Source organism: Schistocerca americana, chromosome 2 (assembly GCF_021461395.2).
Source record: "Schistocerca americana isolate TAMUIC-IGC-003095 chromosome 2, iqSchAmer2.1, whole genome shotgun sequence".
NCBI classification, from domain to species: Eukaryota; Metazoa; Arthropoda; class Insecta; order Orthoptera; family Acrididae; genus Schistocerca; species Schistocerca americana.
In genome coordinates, this window is record NC_060120.1 from 609,539,395 (window position 1) to 609,566,322 (window position 26,928).

General features: G+C 45.7%; 1 protein-coding gene across 1 annotated transcript in view; it reads right to left on the minus strand.

Moving 5' to 3' along the window:
* Window positions 1–2,299: 2,299 nt before the first annotated feature.
* The window catches only part of LOC124594245 (transcription factor Sox-2-like), a 56,071-nt gene continuing 31,442 nt past the window's right edge, over window positions 2,300–26,928 (minus strand). The window contains exon 2 of the mRNA XM_047132608.1: window positions 2,300–2,597. Within this exon, the coding sequence (XP_046988564.1) occupies window positions 2,300–2,597 (298 nt within the window). The remainder of the gene's footprint in view (window positions 2,598–26,928) is intronic.

A 26,928-nucleotide genomic window follows, 5' to 3' on the forward strand; every position in this document is an offset into this window, starting at 1 on the left:
GACTGATAGTGTTTGCACGTGTGTTAATAATTCAGCAAGGGACTGGATAACAGCATTGCTGGTTCTAAGGACAATTCCAAAAACGTTGTGAGTGCACAAGTGGTGGTTTATGGACTTGCTATATTCTCTGCAAGAATCTTCGATGGTGATTGTGCACCTGCACAGTCGCAACGGATGGCTGCTGGCCGTCTATACCAGGACTACAGTGGGTCTGCACCTCTGGTGGCCCACCAATACCATTATCTCTACAAGGACTACAGTGGGTCTGCATCTATGATGACCTACCAACGCCATTATTTCTACAAGGACTGCAGTGGGTCTGCACCTCTGGTGGCCCACCAATACCACAATCTCTACCAGGACTCCAGTGGGTCTGCTCTGTGATGACCTACCTACCAATATTCTTCCAAACTTCGAATGACTCTGCTGTGGGTTTGCTCTGTTGTGGCCCATTACCTGTCTGCATGTCGAGAGTCAGCACTGTCTTTCCGTTGGAAGGTCAACACTACTTCTTCAAGACTGCATGGAAATCCACTACTTCTATGTGCATTTTCTTTTACTGCTTGGACTTTGAGAAAAACTCTGCATTTTTACTGTGATGAACAATGTGGACTGTCTTTATGGACTGTGAGAAATTTTGATCTTTTGACCAACATAATATTAATAAGTGTGTGCATTTTATATCTTTGTTACTGTAATTGTGAAAAATTTTTGTCAAATCTGTATTGGCCAGTGCCCAACACCATTTGTAAAAATTTTTGTGGGGAGCATGGGGGCTATGTAAGTAGGCTGTTTATGTTTTCTCTATGTAAGTAGGCTGTTTATGTTTTCTCTATGTAAGTAGGCTGTTTAGGTTTTTTATTGGTAACGCCACCTCTGTATGACAATCACTGGCTGTGCTGTGGGCAGTCTGTGTCTGCTTTGCATTGTTGTAATACTCGCCATTGTAGTGTTAGGCAGCTGGCTGTGAACAGCGCGTAGCGTTGCGCAGTTGGAGGTGAGCCGCCAGCAGTGGTGGATGTGGGGAGAGAGATGGCGAAGTTTTGCAATTTGTCATGAACTGATATATATATTATGACTTGTGATGATATTAAGGTAAATACATTGTTTGCTCTCTATTAATATCTTTCATTTGCTAACTATCCCTATCAGTAGTTAGTGCCTTCAGTAGTTTGAATCTTTTATTTAGCTGGCAGTAGTGGCGCTCGCTGTATTGCAGTAGCTTGAGCAGCGAAGATTTTTGTGAGGTAAGTGATTTGTGAAAGGTATAGTTTAATGTTTGTCAGGGCCATTCTTTAGTAGGGAATTTTGAAAGTCAGATTGCGTTGCGTAAAAATATTGTGTGTCAGGTTAAGGACAGTCGTGTATAAATTGTTCAAAAGGGGACGTTTCAAGACCTTCAGTACACACACCATCAGATTATCTGACTTGTCGCTCTAGCGAAGTAGGCGAGTGTCAGAAATATGTCTCGTGGTCTTATCGTGGCGTGTTTATCTTCTGCCGTTAGGTCAGACGATAGAAATGCCACTTGCACGCTTAGAGTAGCAGATTGACGGTGACCAAATTTAAACAAAACGTGATTAATTTTCACACACATTTATTAAAATAATAACAATCATAAACCTTACTTAACTTGATTCTGGATGCTATTTACAATTGACAATCTGATGTTCGTTTGGTCTTGGTACGTTAACCTTATTCTCACATATCTCTGATACTTGACAAAGTGTCTATTCATTTATCTTCATGGCCATGTACAGGAATATGATAATCTTATTAGGCGCAGGCTGAAACTTGACTATAGACTGGTACAGATTAATGCAGACGAATGGAGACTAACGCAGACTGACTAATCGGAGGTCTGTACACTCGTTATAATACCTCGCGCGTTCAGGTATCATTGCGCGAGTGTGATCCGCGAGGAGAAAAGGTTCTACGTTACCAGCAATCTCATTGGTTGCGTTACATATTAATACGTGGATCGGCGGAAGCAGAATTTGGTCCGTCTCTAAGACAGCGCCATCTCGTAGTGCGGAGACGGACGAGCGCTGCGCCTGCGCTGTTGTGCTTAGCGGGGCGCGCTCTATTGGGAAAGTTGTGTACGCGCTGACTACGCGGAATTATGTACACAACAATCTGTACTACGTATGGAGTGACCTGGGAGTTGAGGTCACAGCAAGTCCATCAGAACGACCAAGGGTAAGAGGTGCCGGCCAAGATAGTCGATAAAAAAAATTATCTCAATCTGCGCAGTCTGTGACGTGATGAATGAAGAACAGTGCTGGCGTGAGGCAAGAACTCAACTCGTCAGGAAGGTCACGTTCGTAAATCGGCGGTGAAGCTTGTTATAGTCGTTGCGACTGGAAACCGACAGCCGAACTTGAGCTCCGAGGGCGCGTGGCAGCGTGAGGACGGCGGAGAGGGCGCGACCGCGGTCGCAAACTGTGAGCCTGGCGCGCGTCCGGCTCGCGGCGTCAAATGGGCGCTCGCGGCCGAGCGGGCGCCTACAATGCCGTAAAATTAGTATTGTCGGGGCGGGCAAGGTGGCGGGCTGCGGCGCCAGATAGCGGCCATTGTGCGCCGGCCGCTCACCTGCGCTAATGGGACGCGACAAAACAGCGGCACAAAGCGGCGAAGCGCCGGTCTTAGCGCCGCCATTGTGGCCGGCCGTGTTGTGCGCCGCCCCCACAAAGGACGGCCCGGCCCTATCTGGCGCCGCTGTCGCCGCCTCCGTCGCTGCCGTCGGATCGGCGTCCGCGTCGCTGGCCCGCCGTACAGCTGGCGTCGCTGTCGCCTTACGAGCAACACACTTTCTGGCAATCTCTACAGTGTGCACGTTCAGTGTGTAAGCGACATTCTCTAATGGCCACGTTGTCACCTGGACATTAAACCAAAATCTTCCTTCCTTACTAACCAATGTGTTCTGCGCGGAGAGAAACCGAGAATACATTGTAACGTCGCCTACAAGAAACTGTGTTTACAAGTGGGACGATGTGACTCTCACAAGGGAACCTCCCCATCGCACCCCCCTCAGATTTAGTTATAAGTTGGCACAGTGGATAGGCCTTGAAAAACTGAACACAAATCAATCGAGAAAACAGGAAGAAGTTGTGAGCAAAACATAAGCAAAACATACAAACTGAGTAGTCTATGCGTAAGATAAGCAACATCATGGAGAATGTGAGCTCTGGAGCGCCGTGGTCCCGTGCTTAGCGTCAGCAACTGCGGAAGGAGAGGTCCGTAGTTCAAGTCTTCCCACGAGTGAAAAGTTTAATTTTTTATTTTCAGGCAATTATTATACGTCCGTCCGATGCGAGGTAAAAACATAGGTTTTGGCAGAGCACAGGGCAAACTGTTCGACTGTGAAACTGTTGCATTCATTTGTTGCAGTTTATGTGACAAACTCTTTTCATCACATTTTTGGGAGTGATTATCACATCCACAAGAAAACCTAAATCGGGCAAGGTAGAAGAATCTTTTTACCCATTCGTCAAGTGTACAAGTTAGGTGGGTCGACAACAAATTCCTGTCATGTGACGCACGTGCCGTCCCCAGTGTCGCAGAAGAATCTTTTTACCCATTCGCCAAGTGTACAAGTTAGGTCGGTCGACAACATATTCCTGTCATGTGACGCACATGCCGTCCCCAGTGTCGTATAGAATACATCAGACGTGTTTTCCTGTGGAGGAATCGGTTGACCTATGACCTTGCGATCAAATGTTTTCGGTTCCCATTGGAGAGGCACGTCCTTTCGTCTACTAATCGCACGGTTTTGCGGTGCGGTCGCAAAACACAGACACTAAACTTATTACAGTGAACAGAGACGTCAATGAACGAACGGACAGATCATAACTTTCCGAAAATAAAGGTAGCAAACTTCTCACTCGAGGGTAGACTTGAACCAAGGACCTTTCATTCCGCAGTTGCTCACGCTAACCACGGGACCACGGCGCTCCTGTGCTCACATTATCCTTGATGTCGCCTATCTTGCGCATGGACTACTCAGTTTGTATATTTTTTGCTTACTTTTTTCATAATTCCACACAACTTCTTCCTGTTTTCTCGATTGATCTGTGTTCAGTTTTTCAAAGCCTATCCACAGTGCCAACTTGTAACTAAATCTGAGGAGGGTGCAAGGGGAGGTTCCCTTGTCAGCACCTCATCTAATGCACTTCATTTCTCACTATAAAAGTCAGTGCAAATACACTACTGGCCATTAAAACTGCTACACCAAGAAGAAATGCTGTTGATAAACGGGTATTCATTGGACAAATATATTATACTAGAACTGACATGTGATTACATTTTCACGCGATTTGGGTGCATAGATCCTGAGAAATCAGTACCCAGAACAACCACCTCTGGCCGCAATAGCGGTCCTGATACGCCTGGGCATTGAGTCAAACAGAGCATGGATGGCGTGTACAGGTACAGCTGCCCATGCAGCTTCAACACGATACCACAGTTCATCAAGCGTAGTGACTGGCATATTGTGACGAGCCAGTTGCTCGGCCACCATTGACCAGACGTTTTCAATTGATGAGAGATCTGGAGAATGTGCTGGCCAGGGCAGCAGTCGAACATTTTCTGTAACCAGAAAGGTCCGTACAGGACCTGCAACATGCGGTCGTGCATTATCCTGCTGAAATGTATGGTTTCTCAGGGATCGAATGAAGGGTAGAGCCACGGGTCGTAACACATCTGAAATGTAACTTCCACTGTTCAAAGTGCCGTCAGTGCGAACAAGAGGTGACCGAGACGTGTAACCAATGGCGCTGCATACCATCACGCCGGGTGATACGGTAGTATAGCGATGACGAATACACGCTTCCAATGTGTGTTCACCGCGATGTCGCCAAACACGGATGCGACCGTCATGATGCTGTAAACGGAACCTGGATTCATCCGAAAAAAATGACGTTTTGCCATTCGTGCACCCAGGTTCGTCGTTGAGTACACCATCGGAGGCGCTCCTGTCTGTGATGCAGCGTCAAGGGTAACCGCAGCCATGGTCTCCGAGCTGATAGTCCATGCTGCTGCAAATGTCCTCGAACTGTTCGTGCAGATGGTTGTTGTCTTGCAAACGTCCCCATCTGTTGACTCAGGGATCGATACGTGGCTGCAAGATTCGTTACAGCCATACGGATAAGGTGCCTGTCATCTCGACTGCTAGTGATACGAGGCCGTTGGGATCCAGCACGGAGTTCCTGAACCCACCGATTGCATATTCTGCTAACAGACATTGGATCTCGACCAACGCGAGCAGCAGTGTCGCGATACGATAAACCGCAATCACGTTAGGCTACATTCCGACCTTTATCATAGTCGGAAACGTGATGGTACGCATTTCTCCTCCTTACACGAGGGATCACATCACAACTGGTGTTTGTTTATGAGAAATCGGTTAGAAACTTTCCTCATGTCAGCACGTTGTAGGTGTCGCCACCGGCGCCAACCTTGTGTGAATGCTCTGAAAAGCTAATCATTTGCATATCTTAGCATCTTCTTCCTGTCGGTTAAATTTCGCGTCTGTAGCACGTCATCTTCATGGTGTAGCAATTTTAATGGCCTGTAGTGCACGACCACTTTCAGTTTTGAGACCGATTTTATTTATTTTTAAATAACCGATTTCGGTCCAGCTGCCGTCTTCAGACCATTTGTTACCCGTCGATACGCAACTGCAAGTTGACCGTCGTAATCGAGAAGTTACTTTGTAACTATAAGAAACGGTCTGAAAATGGGCAGCTAGCGCGAAACCGGCTACTTACAAGTAAATAAGAGCGATCTGAAGAATAAAATCGGACATTTTTTTACATACTTTTATTGCTGAGAGATGAAGGTACATTTAGAAGCGTTGCTGGAAGTGAGCACCCTGCACCTGTAAACACAATTCAACACTGCAGTTACGTGAATGGAGCAGGGAAGGGAGAGAGTGGATGGTGCCATCTCAGCTATCCTTCTGCATAGACTGTAACGTCGCTTACGGGCGAGTAATGAAGAATCACATACCGGCACAACTTCTCATTTGTCGGAGCGTATTCCATTCAATTACTCTTACAAGGGCCGGCCGATGTGGCCGTGCGGTTCTACGCGCTTCAGTCTGGAACTGCATGACCGCTACGGTCGCAGGTTCGAATCCTGCCTCGGGCATGGATGTGTGTGATGTCCTTAGGTTAGTTAGGTTTAAGTAGTTCTAAGTTCTAGGGGACTGATGACCACAGATGTTAAGTCCAATAGTGCTCAGAGCCACTCTTACAAGGAAAATGGTTCCGGAGCTACCATCTGAAAACACGCAAAGCTCCCTATATCCACACAACCCAGCAGTGGATGGCGCCTGCTTGGTAGGCGTGGTGATAATGATTTAGTAAACTTTTAGCAGCTCTGCTATATCTCCAATCACATGCCCAATCGGCAAGCCAGCTTATAGTTCGTGACAGAGAGGCGTTGTGTACCTCTGTCATTCACAACTCCTCCTCCTCCCCCTCCCGCCCCATTTCTTTTTCCCGTCGTGGATGGTAGGCTGGAAGAACGATAATTTGTACCGTCCATGTGAGCTTGAATCTCTCTGGTTGTACCTTAATGGGGTTTCCGCGAGATATGTTAGTTGACCCTTCTAGGAACATACGCCCTGGTAACTATGACAGCACTCCACACTCTGATGGACAAAGCCCGCGGTTCCTAACCAAGCCTCTGATGACAGGTACTGCTCTTCTTCGTATCTAGATCTGTTATAAAAGTATGTTATGGGTAGATTTGGTTTCACGTTCTCTTTTATTAAGAATTTTATAACATCATTCCCAGCACCCTTCACGAATGAGATACCATCCATGTTTCCCGATTCTTTTTGGAATGTACGTTGTCGGAATACCAATAGTAAAGTCTGCCAGTAGAGTCTGATGAGAATTTCCATAACTCCCTCGTGCTTACTATCGCGTGACGAAATGTGCCGCTCTTTAAGGAATATTTTGTTTCTCTTTTTTTAAATAAATTTGGTAAGTTCCAGACTGATCGGTGATACTCAGGAATTGGTCGAAGAAGCGTTTTGTATTTGACCTATTTCGCCAGTCATGGTTAGGTTTATGGGGGCCACCTTCAAATACTACAGACAGAAACTTGTAGCACTTCAAGGGTGTGATTGCTTCTGGACAAAATTAGATGAAAGTGAATGTCGTCATTTAAATAAATTCACCGTAGAAAAGTGAACAGAAGTGTGCAGTTGTGGAGTAAGAGGTAATAGGTTCGTGATCTACTATACGCCGATAATTTTATTTTCGTCTTCGTGTTTCTAACGTGTTCTAGGATTTTCTTATTAATGTAATACAAGCATTCTCTCAAAATTTATTTTCTCAGCAATACGATTCTTCGACTTTGTGGCCTCCGTCTGATTAAAAAAATACTGCGAGTATAACTACCAGCGATGACATTTGTATTCTAGCTAGTCATAAATATTTGGCCTTTTTTCCCGAATATGTTGCGATTTACGGTGATGTGATTAGGCGGGAATCTAAGACGACAGCTTGCACTATGACATTTAAATTTTTATGTAAGTTCGTAGGCTTCATGGCCAATGTCATTTTGAATAAAACAATGTTGCGTATTAGGCTACGTCATTATAAGAGACTAAATCCTGAAGAGGACCGCTGCAAACTCGGTCGAAACTTCGGTAGTTCAATTGCTTTAGTCTTTTATAGTGACTCGGCGTTATAATAAAAATTATTTTATTCAAAATTTATATTCTTTCTTGTTACAAGTGCTTGGTTTTTCTTCTGCAAATATGTTGCGATCTCCGAGGGCCCATTCAGCGACGGGAGAAGCTGGTGTCAGACTTGGCTTACTGGGTCAAATACCATTGATTTTCGTGGTTGTCATTTTGATGTCACATCCGGGTAAGCTGAAGTGAAACCAACGCGACCCTGCCTCGAGGGGCGCCAGACTCTGCCAGCGTATCAAACGACGCCTCCCTAGTAACACCGCACACCGAGCTCTGTTCAGATGGACACCTTGGACGCAATCGAATAACTATTAGGATATTCCGTATGGACCCATTTTGTTTACTAGGTGACAGTGCGGAGCTGCTTCGAGGGCTTTCCGGAACTCCGCTACTTGCTTTCTTCTGAGCGTCAAAAGTTCTCTCTTGACGGTTCGGCATAACAGCGTTGCTGAATGTGGTTTACATGTATGGGATTTAACACATTAGCTGCTGTTGATTCTTCCGGGTTCTATGATCGTATTTCACAGAAATTTTTCCGTCCCTAACGTTTCGTCCAAAACTGCGCTTGACATCTTCAGAAGTGCACCCGATTCCACTGAGTCTTGCCGGAAGAATCAACAGTTGACGATGCTGTGGCGTACGGTAAAGCGCCGAAATTGAGTGACTGTAGGAAGATACAAGACGACTTAGACAAAATTTCTAGTTAGTGTAATGAACAGCAGTTAGCCCCAAGTGCGGAAAAATGTAAGTTAATGCGGATGAGTAGGAAGAACAAACCTATAATATTCGGATACAGTATTACTAGTGTCCTGCTTGACACAGCCAAGTCGTTTAAATACATATGCGAATCGTTGAAAAGCAATGTGATATGGAACGAGCATGTGACAACTGTGGAGAAGGCTTCGCTTTATTGGGAGAATTTTAGGAAAGAGTGGTTCACCTGTAAAGGAGACCGATTATAGGTTGCTGGTGCGTATTGCTGGTGAGTATTGCTCGAGTGTTTTGCATCTGTATCAGGTAGGATTGAAGGAAGGCATCGAAGCATTTCAGAAGCGGGCTGCTAGATTTGTTCTCGTTAGGTCCGAACAACACGTAAATGTTACGAAGATGCTTCTGGAACTCAAATGGTAATTCCTGGAGGGAAGGCGACATTCTTTTCGAGAAACACCGTTGAGGAAATTTAGAGAACCGGCATTTGAAGCTGACTGCCAAACGATTTTACTGCCACCAACATACACTGATAGTAAGGACCACGAAGGTAAGATACGAGAAATTAGGCTCATACGCAGGGACGTAGTCGGTTTTCCCTCGCTCTGTTTGCGAGTAAAACAGGAAAAGAAATGACTAGTATTGGTACTGAGTAATTTCCGCTATGCACAGTTCGGTGCCTTGCGGAGCATATATATAGATGTAGATGTAGCTAAGACATCCGGTCGTGAAAGCCTTCATTGTATTTAACATATCACTTCGATGCAAAGTCTCTACATTTTCATCTGTTCCACCTATCCCATCCAAATGTTACTGATGAAAATTTATTCCATCACCAGTACATGAAGCGCCAACCATCGGATCAAACTCTAGCATTTTAGTGTGTATCAGCGGTGTACTGAAGTACGTAGGCAAACTTTAATACACGTAAAGCAGATATAATGGGACATCTGATGCAATAGGCACGCCAATGTGTTTATTGTCAACAGAGAAGTGATGGAGAAAGACATAAATTCAGCTGATGGTTCAAATGGCACTGAGCACTATGCGGCTTAACTTCTGAGGTCATCAGTCGCCTAGAACTTAGAACTAATTAAACCTGATTAACCCAAGGACATCACACACATCCATGCCCGAGGCAGGACTCGAATCCGCGACCGCAGCGGTTGCTCGGCTCCAGACTGTAGCGCCCAGAACCGCACGGCCACTCCAGCCGGCAAATTCAGCTGAATTGGAGGCAATAAATAAGAAAGGGAAAAAATGAATATTTTCTATCATACTGAGATGATGGAGGCACAGGCATTTGTGGAGGAAAGGCTTTCTGCACTAGGTAGAACGTTAAAATACGAGGAGGAGTCAAATAAAAATTAGCCCCGCCTGTGATATGCACCAAGGAAGAATAGCGTTCTGCAATATGTTTCCTGATCAGTGGAGGTACGGAACCTATTGAAATCCATCAGCAATGGAGGTATAGTATGGTGACGCATGTCTGTCACTGCAACATGTGTATAAATAACATAAACAAATATTGATCTTAAATTGGCAGAATGATCCACTATTGCACGAGTAGCACAGTCACTGGTAGATATCGTATCCACTAAATATCTGGACGGAGTGATTTAAAATGGAATGAAAACATAAAATCAATCACAGGTAAGGCAACTGCCAGATTGTTTCAGCGGAAGACCTATCAGGAAATGTGGTCCATCCACGAAACCCTCGTGAATCAATACTTGACTATGTTCGTCAGTATGAACCAGATTTCATTGGTAGAAAAGATGAGCAGCGCGTTTCGTTACAAGTTAATCTAAGAACCCCGAAAGCGTGACGGATATGCGGAGCCAACTTCTGTGGCAGACACCGCAAGAGGTTTACTGATAAAATTTCGAGAACATTCCCGGAATAGTCAGCTGACTTATATCTCACAAACTGTCCTTGAAGGCAAGATTCGAAAGATACGAGCTCTAATACCAAAAGATACGGACGCGAAGATATTCGGACGGCAGGGTTAAGCGGAGATTTGCGGACATCATCTGTAGCAGGCAGTTTGGGCAGCCATGCTTCCTAAGAATTTTCTGTTAAAATGCTATTCAGGAAATTCAGTCTGAGGAGCTCAGTTTTTGTTTTGTTTTATATATGTCGCATGAGGACTTCCGTGAATGCATATACATGAATGCATATACTGCTATTTAAGGCCTTCCTCAGGCTGGCGGTGTCTGCAAATCTCCGCTTTGAAGCCGTCGTGTCCGCATCTTCCCTGACACAATCAGTACACAAGGGGGCTCCGCAAACTGAACATCTATTAACAAGATTGTGTTGTCCGTTCTTCAATATATATTGACGCTACCACCGCACCACCAACAGTTGTGTCAGTATTTTCTTTGGAAAATGCGATTTCCAGAAGCCAAGATGTCAATAAACGATTAAGCGTTTGCTGCTATCTTACTAACTAAGGCTGCCAGAAAACAATAATAGAAGAGAAAATGGATACGTGAATGGCTGAGAAAAAAGAAAGAGAAACTCCATGCTCACTGAAATCCGATGTCTTTTTCGGCTTCTCAAAAATTATTAATAATTTCACGGAACGGGATACTGAAAGAAAACATGGTAATTAGAGAGAATATTCCAGTCGAAAAAAGTTTAGATGTAACTGAACTTTATGGTGACAGAGTCATCTGAGTGACATTTAGTGTCGCAATATCAACAGACGCCAACAGCACAGCTGTTATGAAAATCTAAAAGCCGTGATATCTGTCATTTTTAGTTAATTAAAAAAATAAAGATACAATGTTTTAAAAGTTCTTAATTGTGCAGAGGCACCGTCATGCAGCATTTTTTGAGAGAATTCTCTTCCATTTGACTGTATATTAATAAATTTTTCTTCTGTACAATCTAGATTTCGGCTTTCACGCAACTACCGAGTACAGTGTTCGTAGACCACTAACATCATTTAGCTGTGTACTGTGCAGGATGATGAATTCACAGCTCAACACATTTGCTTAGCATTGATATAAATGGTACAACATTAACGTCTTGTAGAAATGGGCACATTATTGTACAAGCACGTCACATCTGCTAAATTCATCCCTGAGCCGGTAGACACTTGTATCCTGCACTTGCTTCGGAAGCAAAGTAAGCATAGGGATATCTGTTTCTACGACATTAACACGGTCCTTGAAGGATGGTGGAGGGTGGTATAGTACTAGCCGAGGAGTGAGGGAGGGGCCATGGACCAGGTAAATCTTTATAAGAACCAGTTGTGTGCTCAAATCTCTGCATCCACATATCCCCTCTCTGCCGAACACCGTAAAGGCCCTCATACACAGGCGGACTAGTCGGCCGACTCGTCCGCCAAGCGTTTCTGCACCGAGTCCTTCGCCTGCGTGTGGGCGAAGGGTTCGCGATCGAGTCCATGGTTGAGGTGCGTCAGGTCGACCGGCGAATCTCTACCTGCCCCCGAGCATTACCTGCCAAACCGCACTCCATCATTGCAGCCAGGTAGGGTCTGCCAAGTAGTCACCCTGTTCACACACAGTCGGACGAGTTGCACAGTGGGTCAGCGAAAGAGTCAGGATGTGAATAGGGGACTTAACGTGGCTTGCGGAGTACAGCTGTAGATGTTGATGTAGAAGTACGGCGAACCATCTGCTGTTTACTTATTAACGTTCGAAAAGCGTAAATGTCAAAGGCACGGTTAAGCAGCTGTAAGCCAGCGGTAGGTTTTTGACTACACATCTGCGAACAGCAGAGAAGAAGGCTGCAGCCACAGGTAGGAGAGCGTGTGTAATCCCAGAGGCTGCTTAGCTGGCTGGCTGCCGGCTGCCCCGCCGCTGCGGAAACAATGGCTGGACGGCGCCGGGCCGGATATTGCCGGACGCGCTGCGCCCGACCTCGGAAGCGGCCGCGCTAATGGCTGAGCCTGTTTGCTGGGGCCCGCTCGTTTCTCCCGCCCGCTTCTCTCTCAAAAGCCATGATTCACCAAAGCATTGAAACCAATGACTACCATGAGACAGAATTCCGTCTGGTGGCGTCGCACACGCGTAATGCTGTAAGGAAAGTATATGAGCGAAGCTGAAGCGATTGGGGAATCATTATTGCGACCACACGGGCCGCAAATGGGGAAAACCACAGACATCAGCGTCTTCGACAAAGGGTAAATGGTTATATCGCGGTGTCAGGGATCGAGCTTCTTGGAAACGACGAAACTGGACGTCTCTGAGCGTGCTACGGCCGTGAACACCTTTAGAAGGGTGGTGAAACCATGTGTGGGAGTCACGGTGTTGAACGTCTACTTCTCGTACAGAATGGAAATGTCTGAGGCTTGGTCGCTCAGTAATTTTGCTTTACTTTATTAGCCGTCATTTACAAATGACCTGCAACTTAGTTGCAAAGACAGGACCTGTTTTCACGATACGAAATTGTGCATGTACAGAATATCGTGCTTCTTTGATTTCTTCTTGTTTCAACAACGTTAAAACAAATCTTCTAGCTTTGAATACTTGTAAGCTAATTAGTAAGCGGAAACACCTAAAATACAATTTACGTATTAAGAAGGTAGAAAATTAGAAGATAGAAAAGAGTTTAGATTTAGAATGTCACCATCGACGCTGCCTCTCGCTCCTGGGCGGACTCCACCCCATCTACAGCTATTAGCCATCCAAGGGTGGGTGCTCAGTAATATGTTTAGCCTCTCGCCCTCAAATGGCTTGATTATACAGTGAAGAGCCAAAGAAACAGGTACACCTGCCTAATACCGAGTAAGGTCCTGCGAGCAGCAGAAGTCCGCAACACGACGTGCCATGGACTCGACTAATGTCCGAAGTAGTGCTGGAGGGAAGTGACACCAAGAATACTGCAGGGCTGACCACAAATCCGTAAGAGTATAAGGGGATGGAGATCTCTTCTGAACAGCACTTTGAAAGGCATCCCGGATACGCTCAATAATGTTCATGTCTGGGGAGTTTGGTGGACAGTAAAGTGTTTAAACTCAGAAAAGTGTTCCTGGAGCCACCCTGTAGCAATTCTGGACGTGTGGTATATTGCACTGTCCTGCTGGAATCGCCAGAAGTCCTCGGAAAGCACAATGGACATGAATGGATGCTGGTGATCATACAGGATGCTTACGTACGTGTGACCTGTCAGAGTCGTATTTAGACGTGTCAGGGGTACCATATCACTCCAACAGCGCAAGCCCCACACCATTACGGAGCCTCCACCAGCTTAAACAGTCCCCTGCTGATATGGAGGGTTCATGGATTTAAGAGGTTGTTTCCATACCCATAGACGTCCATCCGCTCGATACAATTTGAAACGAGACTCGTCCGAGCAACATGTTTCCAGACATCAACAATGAAATGTCGGCGTTGATGGGCGCAGGAGAGTCGTAAAGCTCTGTGTCTTGCAGTCATCAAGGATACACGAGTGTGCCTTCGGCTCTGAAAGCCCATATCGGTGATGTTTCATCAAATGGTTCGCACGCTGACATTTGTTGATGGCTCACCATTGAAATCTGCAGAAATTTGCGGAAGGATTGCACTTCCGTCACTCTGAACGATTCTCTTCAGTCGACGTTTGGACCTGTTGTTGCAGGATCTTTTTCTGGCCGCAGCGATGTCGGAAATTTGACGTTTTACCGGATTCCTGATATTCGCGGTACACTCAAGAAATGGCGCTACCTCGGAGATGCTGTATCCCATCGCTGGTGCACCGACTGTAACACCACGTTCAGATTCACTTAAATCTTGATAAACGGCCATCATAGCAGCAGTAACCGTTCTAGAAACCGCGCCAGACACTTGTCTTATAAAGGCGTTGCTGACCGTATTCTGCCTTTCTACATATCTCTGTATTTGAATACGCATGCCTATACCAGTTTCTTTGGCGCTTCAGTGTTCATTTATGTTAGGTTACTTTACATAGAAGCTCGTGCCGCCCGATATTTCTGCATTTCTTTAACTATTTTTCTCTTGCTGCATTTCTCTTACTGCATTTCTCTTGCTGTCTAGTGAACACTTCGTAACCCTCTGGTGACAGTAGATAGAGTACTTACTCTATGTTCATCTGTCCCCGCCTGTGCTGCTGTCGTTTCAACTGCTAACGCTACTACCGCCTTCTGTCTCGCTCGTATTGTCTTTGGATCACTGTTGCCTGTGCTTGTTACTACCACTATTCTCGTCACTGCAAGCACTCTTCACGCAACCCTGCAGATATTCTGCCTGCACAGTCGTTTAGATAGGTCCACAAGGTCTAGTCTCTCATTGTGTTATATCGTGTATTCGCCTATCGAAAGCGTCCGATCGATTACTGCGCAAGGACTAGCCCGGGGTACACCACCCGCTGCTGGACTGCTTTCATTCAATGGCGAGGCAGCAGCGGCTATAGCCAGCAGTGATGGCAATAAATACTGATTTCATCATCTTCCTCATTTAAAATAATAACGTATTCTCAATCATATGATCTTTGTACAATGTGTTTGGCCCAAATCAATTTGTCTGTGACATTCCGATAGTTCTTGATGCTGTATTTTGGATAGCCAGAGGTGGATTTGACACGTGCGTCCGCGGGCAAAGCCACCCGTAAAAAGCTCATCCTAAACCCCTGGAACGAATTCAGACAAATTTGTTACACGTGTTACTTACGATTTGGAAAGAAATATTATGGAAGTAAAAACCACCAGCGTTCTACAAGGGCGAGAAGGATAACGTGGAGAGAGATGGGAGAGGAGGAGATGAACAGAGAGAGGGAGTAGGAGGAGATGGACAGAGACAGGGGAGGGGAAATGGACAGACGGACGGGGTGAAGGATGAAATGGACCGACGGCAAGGGAGAAGGAAATGGATATAGATTGGGGGTAGGAGGAGATGGAAAGAGAGAAGGGAGGGGGGGGGATGGACAGAGAGAGGGGAGAGGAGGAGATGGACAGAGAGAGGGAGTAGGAGGAGATGGACGGAGACAGGGGAGGGGAAATGGACAGATGGAGGGGGTGAAGGATGAAATAGACAGACACCAAGGGAGAAGGAAATGGGTACAGATAGGGGGTAAGAGGAGATGGAAAGAGAGAGGGGAGGGCGGATGGATAGAGAGAGGGTAGAGGAGGAGATGGACAGAGAGAGGGAGTAGGAGGAGATGGACAGAGACAGGGGAGGGGAAATGGACAGACGGAGGGGGTGAAGGATAAGATGGACAGGGAGAAAAATAAGATGGACTTATAGAAGACTGGCAACGCCTGGTACTCAACTAGTCAGGAACGAATTCCTTTTATTTCCTCCAATGTCCACAAATCCTTTGGTCTTCAGGGTAGCAGTTTCAGTCAGCAAAAAATGGTTCAAATAGCTCTGAGCACTATGGGACTTAACATCTGAGGTCATCAGTTCCCTAGAACTAAGAACTACTTAAACCTAACTAACCTAAGGACATCACACACATCCATGCCCGAGACAGGATTCGAACCTGCGACCGTAGCGGTGGCGCGTTTAGTCAGCAATGATCATCTTCAAATCTTCAGCAAAACATGGGAAATGAACTACAACTAGTGAACAGATTATGTCTTAGAGCAATAAAATATGCCACAACGAAGAATTATTACTTTCGTGGATATGAAAACATCGGTTTAAAATATGACGAGACATGCCTGGGTTATTACTTGTCCTAACATAATAAAGCCATACTGGCATCGCCACAAAATATGCACACAACGAGCATAGCATACAGCACACATTTAAAATATGATGTACATTAGGCCACAGTTATGGCAGTGTCATACTGTCTCTGTCGCTACTGATTATAACAAACCGCAGTTGCTGCAGATCTGAAGACGGTCATTGCTGACTGAAACTGGTAATCTAAAGACCACACGTTTTGTGATTATTGGCGGAAATAAAAGAAATTAATTCTACACTTTTGGATCACTCTTTCAATTCGCGACCATATCGCAACTTGTTAAGCAGCAGTGAATGTGATCTTGGATTTTAAATCCCTCCGAAGTAACGTTACTGTCAGTCCATAGTTTTCAGGCTTGCCGAGATGATATCTGACGGCCCCGATTACATCTGACCCTTGCTGGTGCGTTAGGGATATGAATGAGGTGATGTAATAACCGAGCAACGCCAGATAAATCTAGTAGGAATATAAAATTACTGCCGCGCGAGGTAGCCGAGCGCTCTGACGCCTTGTCACGGTCCCCGCGGCTTCTCCCGTCGGAGGTTCGAGTCCTCCCTCGGGCATGGGTGTGTGTGTTGTCCTTAGCGTAAGTTAGTTTAAGTTAGATTACGCAGTGTGTAAGGTTAGGGACCGATGACCTCAGCAGTTTGGTCCCATATGACCTTACCACAAATTTCCAAAATATAAAATAAATAAATATAAATAAGAAATTTACTTTTAATGATGATCAGAATGCCGTTTTCCGATGACATTGGGAATCGCATGAAACGCGAGATGATTGACTGAAGAACAGCGGTGAAGGTGGTCTTTCAACAATGTGCCAGCCGTTGCTACGCCACGGCTGCTCCCTCCTGCAGCAGACGAGCCGTGAGGGAAAGCCGACACCGGCGGCGGAGGCGTGATCCCGCGGCGGCGCGCCTGCCGTATCGCCGGCTGTCAACACGCCGGCAGGTATCCACGCAGCTGATAGCGTTCGCCGGCTCCGGAACTCTTCTCGCGCCGTTGCAGCTCGGCACGTCCCTCTACTCGTCGAGCTCTCCCTGTCGTGTCTGGCGGTGACGGAGCTTATCCGGAAAAAGGTTTGCAAGTGGATTCCCCGTGTAAGCCGACACATTTCATGTTGCAGTGGAATATAGTATGTGTCTGAAGTGCCGTTGTTGTATTGCCGCTGCGCGTGAGGATTCCGTAACCGAGGAAACCAGCGGCTCGATATCTGCCTTGTACTGCTCAGACAGCCCCATACATGTACCTTCACCTCTGTCCCCTCTCGCACAATGTACTACTCTGCTTACAGCACGTGCAACAACTTCTGCAGGAACGAATAAAACTCGGAATAAACAAAACTAAATTGGGATTTAATTACAACTGTCATACCCCATCGACAATACATTTGAATTAACGTTTCGGAAATAAAACTCGGAATAAACGAAACTAAATTGGGATTTGCTGGTTCAAATGCTTCTGAGCACTATGGGACTTAACATCTGTGGTCATCAGTCCCCTAGAACTTAGAACTACTTAAACCTATCTAACCTAAGGACATCACACACATCCATGCCCGAGGCAGGATTCGAACCTGCGACCGTAGCAGTCGCGCGGTTCCGGACTGAGCGCCTAGAACCGCTAGACCACCGCGGCCGGCAATTGGGATTTAACTACAACTGTCATACCCCATCGACAATACATTTGAATTAACGTTTCTGAAGCACTATTTACATTTTTAGGATTCCGTATCTCACTCAGTAGAAACGGAACCCTTCTAGGACTGTCTGTCTGTATGTTAGGGTGTTTATACATATGAATGATAATGTCTACTTCAATTATGTGCCAGTCGCAAAAGAGTGGCGCTAGTAGCACCACTATGAAGGTGCAAATCAGGTTTGCTTTAAATACATGTTGTAACTGTCGTGAACGTTAGTTACCTTGCAGACAGGAAGTGGTGAGTTAACGTTAGTCAAGAATAACTTTAGGGCGACAAAGACGCTATTATAAACACATCACTGAGTTTGAACGAGATACTGTAATTGGTCTACGAGAAGCTGGATGTTCCTTCTGTTATACTGCAGAAAGACCTGACAGAAATGTAGCCCCTGTATATGCTGGTAGCCGTAGTCACCAGAATGTACGGTGGCCAGAAGACTGGGCTCCGGACGGGCACGTGGCACTACCGAGACGAAAGACCCTCGTGTCCGGCCTGTGGCTCTGCAGCATTGCGCTGCATCTGCAGTAGCAATTTGAGCAGCAGTTGGCTCCACAGAGACACAACGAACTGTTAGAAATCGGTTATCTCAAGGACAGTTCCGAGGCAGACGCCCTGTAGCGTGCATTCCACTGACCCCAAACTACCAACATTTCCGACCTCAGTGGTGTCAATCGAGAGCTCATTGGAGGGTAGAGTGGAAGTCTGTTGTGATTTCTAATGAAAGCCGCTGTAGCCTCGGTGCCAGTGATGGCTGTGTGTTGGTTAAAAGGAGGCCAGTTGAGAGTCTGCACCCAACCAGTCTGCGTGCTAGACACACTTCACCTACACCTGGAACTATGGTCTGGGGTGACAGCAAGAGCACTTCCGTGGTTGTCCCATGGCCTGGATGCAAAACTGTACGTCAATCTGGTGATTCGACCTGTTGTGCTTTCGTTCATGAACAGAATTCTGTGGACTGCATTTCAAGAGAATAACGCTCGCCCACTTACCGCTGTTGTAACCCGACAAGGCCTACAGAGTGTCGAGATGCTGCCTTGGCGTGCTCGATCACCAAATCTGTCTCCGGCCGAGCACATATGGAACATCATCCGACGGCAACTCCAGCGTCATCCGCAACCAGCATTAACCGTATCTTTATCGACCTACCAAGTGCAACAAGCATGGAACTCCATCTCAGAAACTGACATCCGGCACCTGGACAACACAATTTATGCACGTTTTCATGCTTGCATTCAACATTCTGGCCGTTACACCGGTTATTAATGCACTAACAAGTCACACTTGCGATGGCTTATCTCAAGCTTGCATTAACCTGTGATCTTGCAACGTTAATCACTTAAATATGTTTTCTAGAGAAATGTTCATTACTCTAGATAAATTATTTTTTACTTTGCGATTTTTTCCTTCAGTGATCTTCAGAATTACAGAAGCATGTCGGTGTTCGATAAATTCAAATCTACTGAAAATCAACTAAAATTTCAAACCAACTAAACATACCCAGTAGTTTAATGGGTAGCATGTGATTTGCTGATGGTCGGTATTTAGTGTGACGTTCACAAAGAGAAACACGATAAAAATAGGAAAAATCCAACAGATAGTACACAGTACACAATATGCGATTAGCAGGTACATGGAATAACATTACAAGTAACACCACCCAGTCTCCGTAAGATTGAAGCTTAACTGTCATCCTCTCAAGACATAGCAAGACTCAGGGAACAGCATAAAACATGTGAATTTACCCCAAAAATGTAGAATAAAGAGGACTAACGAAACCTTTGCGCTACGTTCTGAAAGAACTGTACAAAAGTAACCGCAAACCCAAATCAAACTAATGTCACCGAAGCTTTGTGCATGATGCCAAAGCAATGCTCGCAGAAGCGCGGAAAAGTGCCTGACTACCGTCTATGGGCGCGAATTGGCATGACGCCAGTTGTGGGGGGAACAGTAGTGTTGCCAACTGTAGTCTGTTGAAAATTACTAGGACTGGCAGCTACGGTGGAAGAAGAATGGGAAAGAGGGTGGGGTGCAGAGGCACGAGTGCTAGGTGTGGACTGTATTCTGCCTGTCCCAGGTCCCAGTGTGCCCGTAAACACAGCAACCACCCCAAGATGCCACATCTTCATCCTACAACAACAACGCCTCCCGCTTGCACGCAACTCAGTTTCAGGCAGCTTGTTCTCCTGCGTGATCGTTGGTGCCTGTGATTTCGTTTGTTGTCATTTTTACTAGAGCTATTATAGTACTTGTTGTGTCTGTTATTTGTTGTGTGATACCAGTGTCAGAAAGAAATTCTTCAAAAGTTACGAGTGGGAAAGTTCTGCATCTTCTCATGGCCAGGGGACTGCCGTCTGGGGTCAGTCGAGATAAATGGTTTGCGCGTTACGTCCCTACTTTGAGACTGAAAAACTTAATTGTGGCCTGCTGCTCTCCGTTAACAATGTAATTAACAGAACTGCTGCAGCTCTGAACGTAAACAAAACCACCATTGCGAAGAATGGCAAGGAAACGTTCGAAAAATACACTCCTGGAAATGGAAAAAAGAACACATTGACACCGGTGTGTCAGACCCACCATACTTGCTCCGGACACTGCGAGAGGGCTGTACAAGCAATGATCACACGCACGGCACAGCGGACACACCAGGAACCGCGGTGTTGGCCGTCGAATGGCGCTAGCTGCGCAGCATTTGTGCACCGCCGCCGTCAGTGTCAGCCAGTCTGCCGTGGCATACGGAGCTCCATCGCAGTCTTTAACACTGGTAGCATGCCGCGACAGCGTGGACGTGAACCGTATGTGCAGTTGACGGACTTTGAGCGAGGGCGTATAGTGGGCATGCGGGAGGCCGGGTGGACGTACCGCCGAATTGCTCAACACGTGGGGCGTGAGGTCTCCACAGTACATCGATGTTGTCGCCAGTGGTCGGCGGAAGGTGCACGTGCCCGTCGACCTGGGACCGGACCGCAGCGACGCACGGATGCACGCCAAGACCGTAGGATCCTACGCAGTGCCGTAGGGGACCGCACCGCCACTTCCCAGCAAATTAGGGACACTGTTGCTCCTGGGGTATCGGCGAGGACCATTCGCAACCGTCTCCATGAAGCTGGGTTACGGTCCCGCACACCGTTAGGCCGTCTTCCGCTCACGCCCCAACATCGTGCAGCCCGCCTCCAGTGGTGTCGCGACAAGCGTGAATGGAGGGACGAATGGAGACGTGTCGTCTTCAGCGATGAGAGTCGCTTCTGCCTTGGTGCCAATGATGGTCGTATGCGTGTTTGGCGCCGTGCAGGTGAGAGCCACAATCAGGACTGCGTACGACCGAGGCACACAGGGCCAACACCCGGCATCATGGTGTGGGGTGCGATCTCCTACACTGGCCGTACACCATTGGTGATCGTCGAGGGGACACTGAATAGTGCACGGTACATCCAAACCGTCATCGAACCCATCGATGTACCATTCCTAGACCGGCAAGGGAACTTGCTGTTCCAACAGGACAATGCACGTCCGCATGTATCCTGTGCCACCCAACGTGCTCTAGAAGGTGTAAGTCAACTACCCTGGCCAGCAAGATCTCCGGATCTGTCCCCCATTGAGCATGTTTGGGACTGGATGAAGCGTCGTCTCACGCGGTCTGCACGTCCAGCACGAACGCTGGTCCAACTGAGGCGCCAGGTGGAAATGGCATGGCAAGCCGTTCCACAGGACTACATCCAGCATCTCTACGATCGTCTCCATGGGAGAATAGCAGCCTGCACTGCTGCGAAAGGTGGATATACACTGTACTAGTGCCGACATTGTGCATGCTCTGTTGCCTGTGTCTATGTGCCTGTGGTTCTGTCAGTGTGGTCATGTGATGTATCTGACCCCAGGAATGTGTCAATAAAGTTTCCCCTTCCTGGGACAATGAATTCACGGTGTTCTTATTTCAATTTCCAGGAGTGTATAAAGTAGCTGAAGAAAAATCACAGCTTGAAACTCTTGGCGAAAAACGTTATATTGATTACCAGTATAAATAAATATGCTAAGGATGCGATTGATTGTCATATTTATGATTATTACTGCAGAAAAGAACATCCGACACTCAGGAAGTTGTTGATCATCCTTAAGGAGTCAGGTCGTTTTCACGGCGGTCGCACATAGCATTGCACGGCCTAGGTTTTTACGGTGGATATTCCTGTAACCGTCAGCTGTTGATGGATAGGAGGACGTAGCTGCGTGGCGACGCAGATTTTTACGGCACATCCGTGGCATGAATATAGACGACGTGATGTGGCTTGATGAAACATGGGACAAAACTGGTCATGTTGTGAAGCAGGACTGGACAAACCGCACGACTAAAAGGAACTATGGACTATATTCCACCACTAAGTTTTTCTCCAAAATCATCACATGCTCTGTAAATCATGGGAAACAGAAGATTATCTTGAGAAGATGAATCACGTTACGTTTACGAAGTAGTTCGTAGAATCACTATTTCAAAATCTGAGGAAACCGTCAACATTGTTCTAAATAATATTCCTTACCATTCAGTTGTTGACAAGGCGCCTACCCTGGCAAGGTGATAGGAGGAAATTAACGATTAGGTTCAATGTCGCAATGACGATGTAAGTGATAAGATTATTTAAAGACTGAACCTATAAACTAATATCTTTCACTAAAACATAGTGGCCCATAAACGAAATAACTGTTAGTGTGGCACCTTATCGCTGCCATTTCAACCCAACAGAGTTAACATGCTTGAAAGTTAGAAGGTTAAGTTGGCAGGAACAATAATAAATTTACCCTTTATGCTGTCATACGCCCACAAATGAAGCTTTTACGAACGTAATCTCTGAAGACTGGAAGATGACCGACAAACATACGTAGCACGTCGGTGCAGGAGATGATTATTTCATTAAATAACGACAGTGAGTGATACTTCAAGGATTTATCATAGCTGCGAAAGTGATATCAGGGGAATTTTTCCATTATATATCAGAATGAAAATGAAGTATAGGTGGATTCAGTTTATACGTCTGAAGTACGCAATTTGTAATGGTAAGTAGCTCCATAACAAAATTACATTTTCGTAAGTTTTTACATTTTAGTAAGAAGGTCTTATGAGTAACTAACCCTAAAAGGAGTTAATTTCATGAATTGAGTCATTGTCACACAAAATAAGTGTTACTGTTTACAGTATAACTGCTGCAATACTTAAGTAAAGATTTTCATATCGCTTTTCTTCTCCGCCCAGTACTGGCTGGATTATTTAAGATACGATTTCTCAGCGTGGAAGACACTCATAAATCTTATACTTAATTATGTTGAAGTAAGTGGGTGAATCAGAAAAATTAATAAAAGGTTTATTATAAACCTACCGATCCTTTTCTCCTAAAAAAATCCGGGAGACCGCCTTGTACTTGAAGTCCGAGCGGGCCATTGCCCGTAATATTCAACAATTTCGTGTTAGAAAACTCTGACTGAGTTCCGGTTTGGAGTATGTCAAACTCTGATGAATTCTCAAAATTTCATTCGCTTAATGTGGTCACATAACTTCAATATCAAGAAGGCTTTCCGCACGCCGAAAGTTCGTTAACGTCGTCAGGAAAAGCATATTCCGTCCGTATATCGTCATAACAATTTGCTGTCGCAAATAAAACTAAAACGGAAACGTATTGCAGCTCTTGCAGAACACATCGACGCAAGTTCCTTGTTTATAAAGTGAGCAGCGCGGGAGTTTGAGCGAGTAGAATAAAATGTAATATTACACGCGTGTACCATAAGGGACCTGACAACTCAGCTCCTCGCATCCAAGTGCTCGTGCCCAGGTGCCAATCATAATTTTGAAGATACTATAGACGCCGGCCGGTGTGGCCGTACGGTTAAAGGCGCTTCAGTCTGTAACCGCGTGACCGCTGCGGTCGCAGGTTCGAATCCTGCCTCGGGCATGGATGTGTGTGATGTCCTTAGGTTAGTTAGGTTTAATTAGTTCTAAGTTCTAGGCGACTGATGACCTCAGATGTTAAGTCGCATAGTGCTCAGAGCCATTTGAACCATTTGATACTATAGACACCTGGTCCTCGCGAAACTGGATCAAAACCCTCTATTACCGTCCTGCGTCTCTGGTTTTAGCGAAACTGTCTAAAAGTTATGTTGGCACTACAAAGCTACAACTCTACGAACGTCTCTGAATACAGTGGAGCGGATTTCAAATTACTCATATCTTCCCATTTACACACACTCGAACACACACACACACACACACACACACACACACACAGACATACACACACACGCACGAAGACAGCGAAAAGATGGGAAGAAAAATGGTCTGCATAAGGAAAAGCAATAAAATAAATGGCCGGCCGAAGTGGCCGTGCGATTCTAGGCGCTGCAGTCTGGAACCGCGAGACCGCTACGGTCGCAGGTTCGAATCCTGCCTCGGGCATGGATGTGTGTGCTGTCCTTAGGTTAGTTAGGTTTAACTAGTTCTAAGTTCTAGTGGACTAATGACCTCAGAAGTTGAGTCCCATAGTGCTCAGAGCCATTTGAACCATTTTTTGAATAAAATAAATACAGATCCACTCTCCTTTGCAAGAGGCTATGTTTTGCTTTGACAGCGGAAATACAGACAAGAAAACTAGCTGCTGTCAGCGTGTCAAGGCACCAAATGCACTTAACATTAATAATGTAGGTCATATTAACCGCTTTAACGCTCTTGTAAAAACATGACAGCAATCACTCATAAAACTGGTATGAAAATTAGAATTTTTGACATCTTTACAGAAAAATGTAGGTATTATAACTACAGTTTTTGGAAGAAAACTTTCGTAAAACTAACCATTAAACTCAAAGATTCTTTGATTCTCATATATCATGGCCAGGTAGATCCATTATTGCTTGTTCTCGGAACGAACATCTGCATTCAACCTCGGACCTGTGTCCTATTTAGAGTTTTGAAACACGAGTACACAGTTTATTGAGAAATTCATTCACTCATATGGACAACACAGTTCAGAAAACAAATGAAACGTGCTTGTCCGTTGTGACAGAAATGTCAAAAATAAAAGCTATGAAGAGAAAGAGAAATAACATGTACTGGTGCACTTCATGAACCCAATAAATTTTATGCTACTAAATAACACCATGCTGGTACTCATTTTTGCGCTAAAATTTATTTCTTATCAGGAGAATTCCTTCTTCAAGTGAGAAATCTGCCTTGTGTAAATCACAGTTTTTCACATGTGCCCGACCCCTAAAATATCCAACAGTTGTCTTCTGAAATGGTTACTGCCTTTTCTGTGTACATACTACGTCACTTTTTGTTTGCAAATTAGCTTTAGACAGTGTGGAAAGATAGGAGATATATGTATGAAATAACTGAGATAAAGAGTAATTTACTGTGACTGCGAGCACTGCAGCAATCTTTGTGTACCCCTGATGGATTATGCAACACGCCTCACGTCCTGAAGCGGTGCAGCCACGACCAAACTACTTTCTTATTTCACTGGCAAATGACTTTGACGCTTCGAATCACCGAGATTCACCGTGGTTCCCAGTACAAGTTAAAATGTGTGCCCCTTTAGCTCAGGACAGTTAGAGGTAAGAACAAGATAAGGGCCAACAACATTCAATACAATGCAGTAAGACAAGTGGTGTTCAAACAAATTGTTTGGTTGACGAGGTCTTTGGTTTGAAATACACTACTAACTTGTGATCCAAAGAGGCGAACATACTGAATACATCTGAGAGAGATGTATGTGATAACGCAATAGAAAGCTGATATTCAAAAACTCATGGTCTGAGTTTCCCACTCGAGTTTGTCTGTTTATTGCTATAGCTCAAAATGGTTCAAATGGCTCTGAGCACTATGGGACTTAACATCTGAGGTCATCAGTCCCCTAGAACTTAGAACTACTTAAACCTGATTAACCTAAGGACATCACACACATCCATACACGAGGCAGGATTCGAACCTGCCACCGTAGCAGTCGCGCGGTTCCGGACTGAAGCGCCTAGAACCGCTCGGCCACCGCGGCCGGCTGCTATAGCTGAAGTAACGCAATGCTTCGATATACATCGAAGACTCCTTGCAGGACATCAGCACTTTCTCCGTTCATTACCAAAAGATATATTAAATTCTGATAAAAATTAAACAAACAAGCTGTTTAGCTACCAGCAGTTTAATCTTGTTGACGTCTTTCGCTTAAGCTTCTCACTGTGAATGTTGTCAAGTACAGCAACGCGTCTTCAGTGAGAGTAAAAAAATGTAGTGAGAAATAGCAGAAAGGACATTGCGGATAACTTAACATTACGTTTGAGGACGGCTTAGTAGACGAAGTGAAGGAATTTTGCTACCTCTGGAGCAAAATGGTTCAAACGGCTCTAAACACTATGAGACTTAACATCTGAGGTGTCAGTTCCCTAGACGTAGAATTACTTAAACCTTGCTAACCTAAGGACATCACACACGTTCATGCCCGAGGCAGGATTCGACCTGCGACCGTAGCTACAGCGCGGTTCGGGACTGAAGCGCCTAGAACCACTCGGCCACAGCGGACGGCTGGAGCAAAATAGCACACGACAGCCGAACCAAGGAGGATATTAAAAGCGGACTAGCACAGTTAAAGAGGGAATTCCTAGCTGAAAGAAGTCTACTGGTATCAGATACGCACTATCTGATCAAAAGTATGCAGGCACCCATGTATGGCGCGGACTTGACCATACAAGTCACGAGAGGCGGGCCAGCCAGTATGAAATCAGGTTGGAGTACTATGTTATCAATAGAGAAGCAGTGACGCCAGACTGGGTCATTCAGGAGAGGTCAATGACTTCGAACTTCGATTGGTCATTTAATGTCACCTAAGAAACGAATCCACCAGGGACATTTCAACCATACTCAAGTTGCCCAAGTCGACTCTTCGTGATGTGATTGTGAAGTGGAAAATCGATTTTGAAATGGAAACGCAAAGGACACGCACGCACAAACATACACACACACACACACACACACACACACACACACACACACACTCACACTCACACACACACAAACACGCACTCACACGCACACACACACAGACACACAGCTAAGCTAAGGTCAGGCAGAGCTCATGCACTGACGGACAGGTGACGACGATCACTGCGGAGAGTGAGTGTAATAATC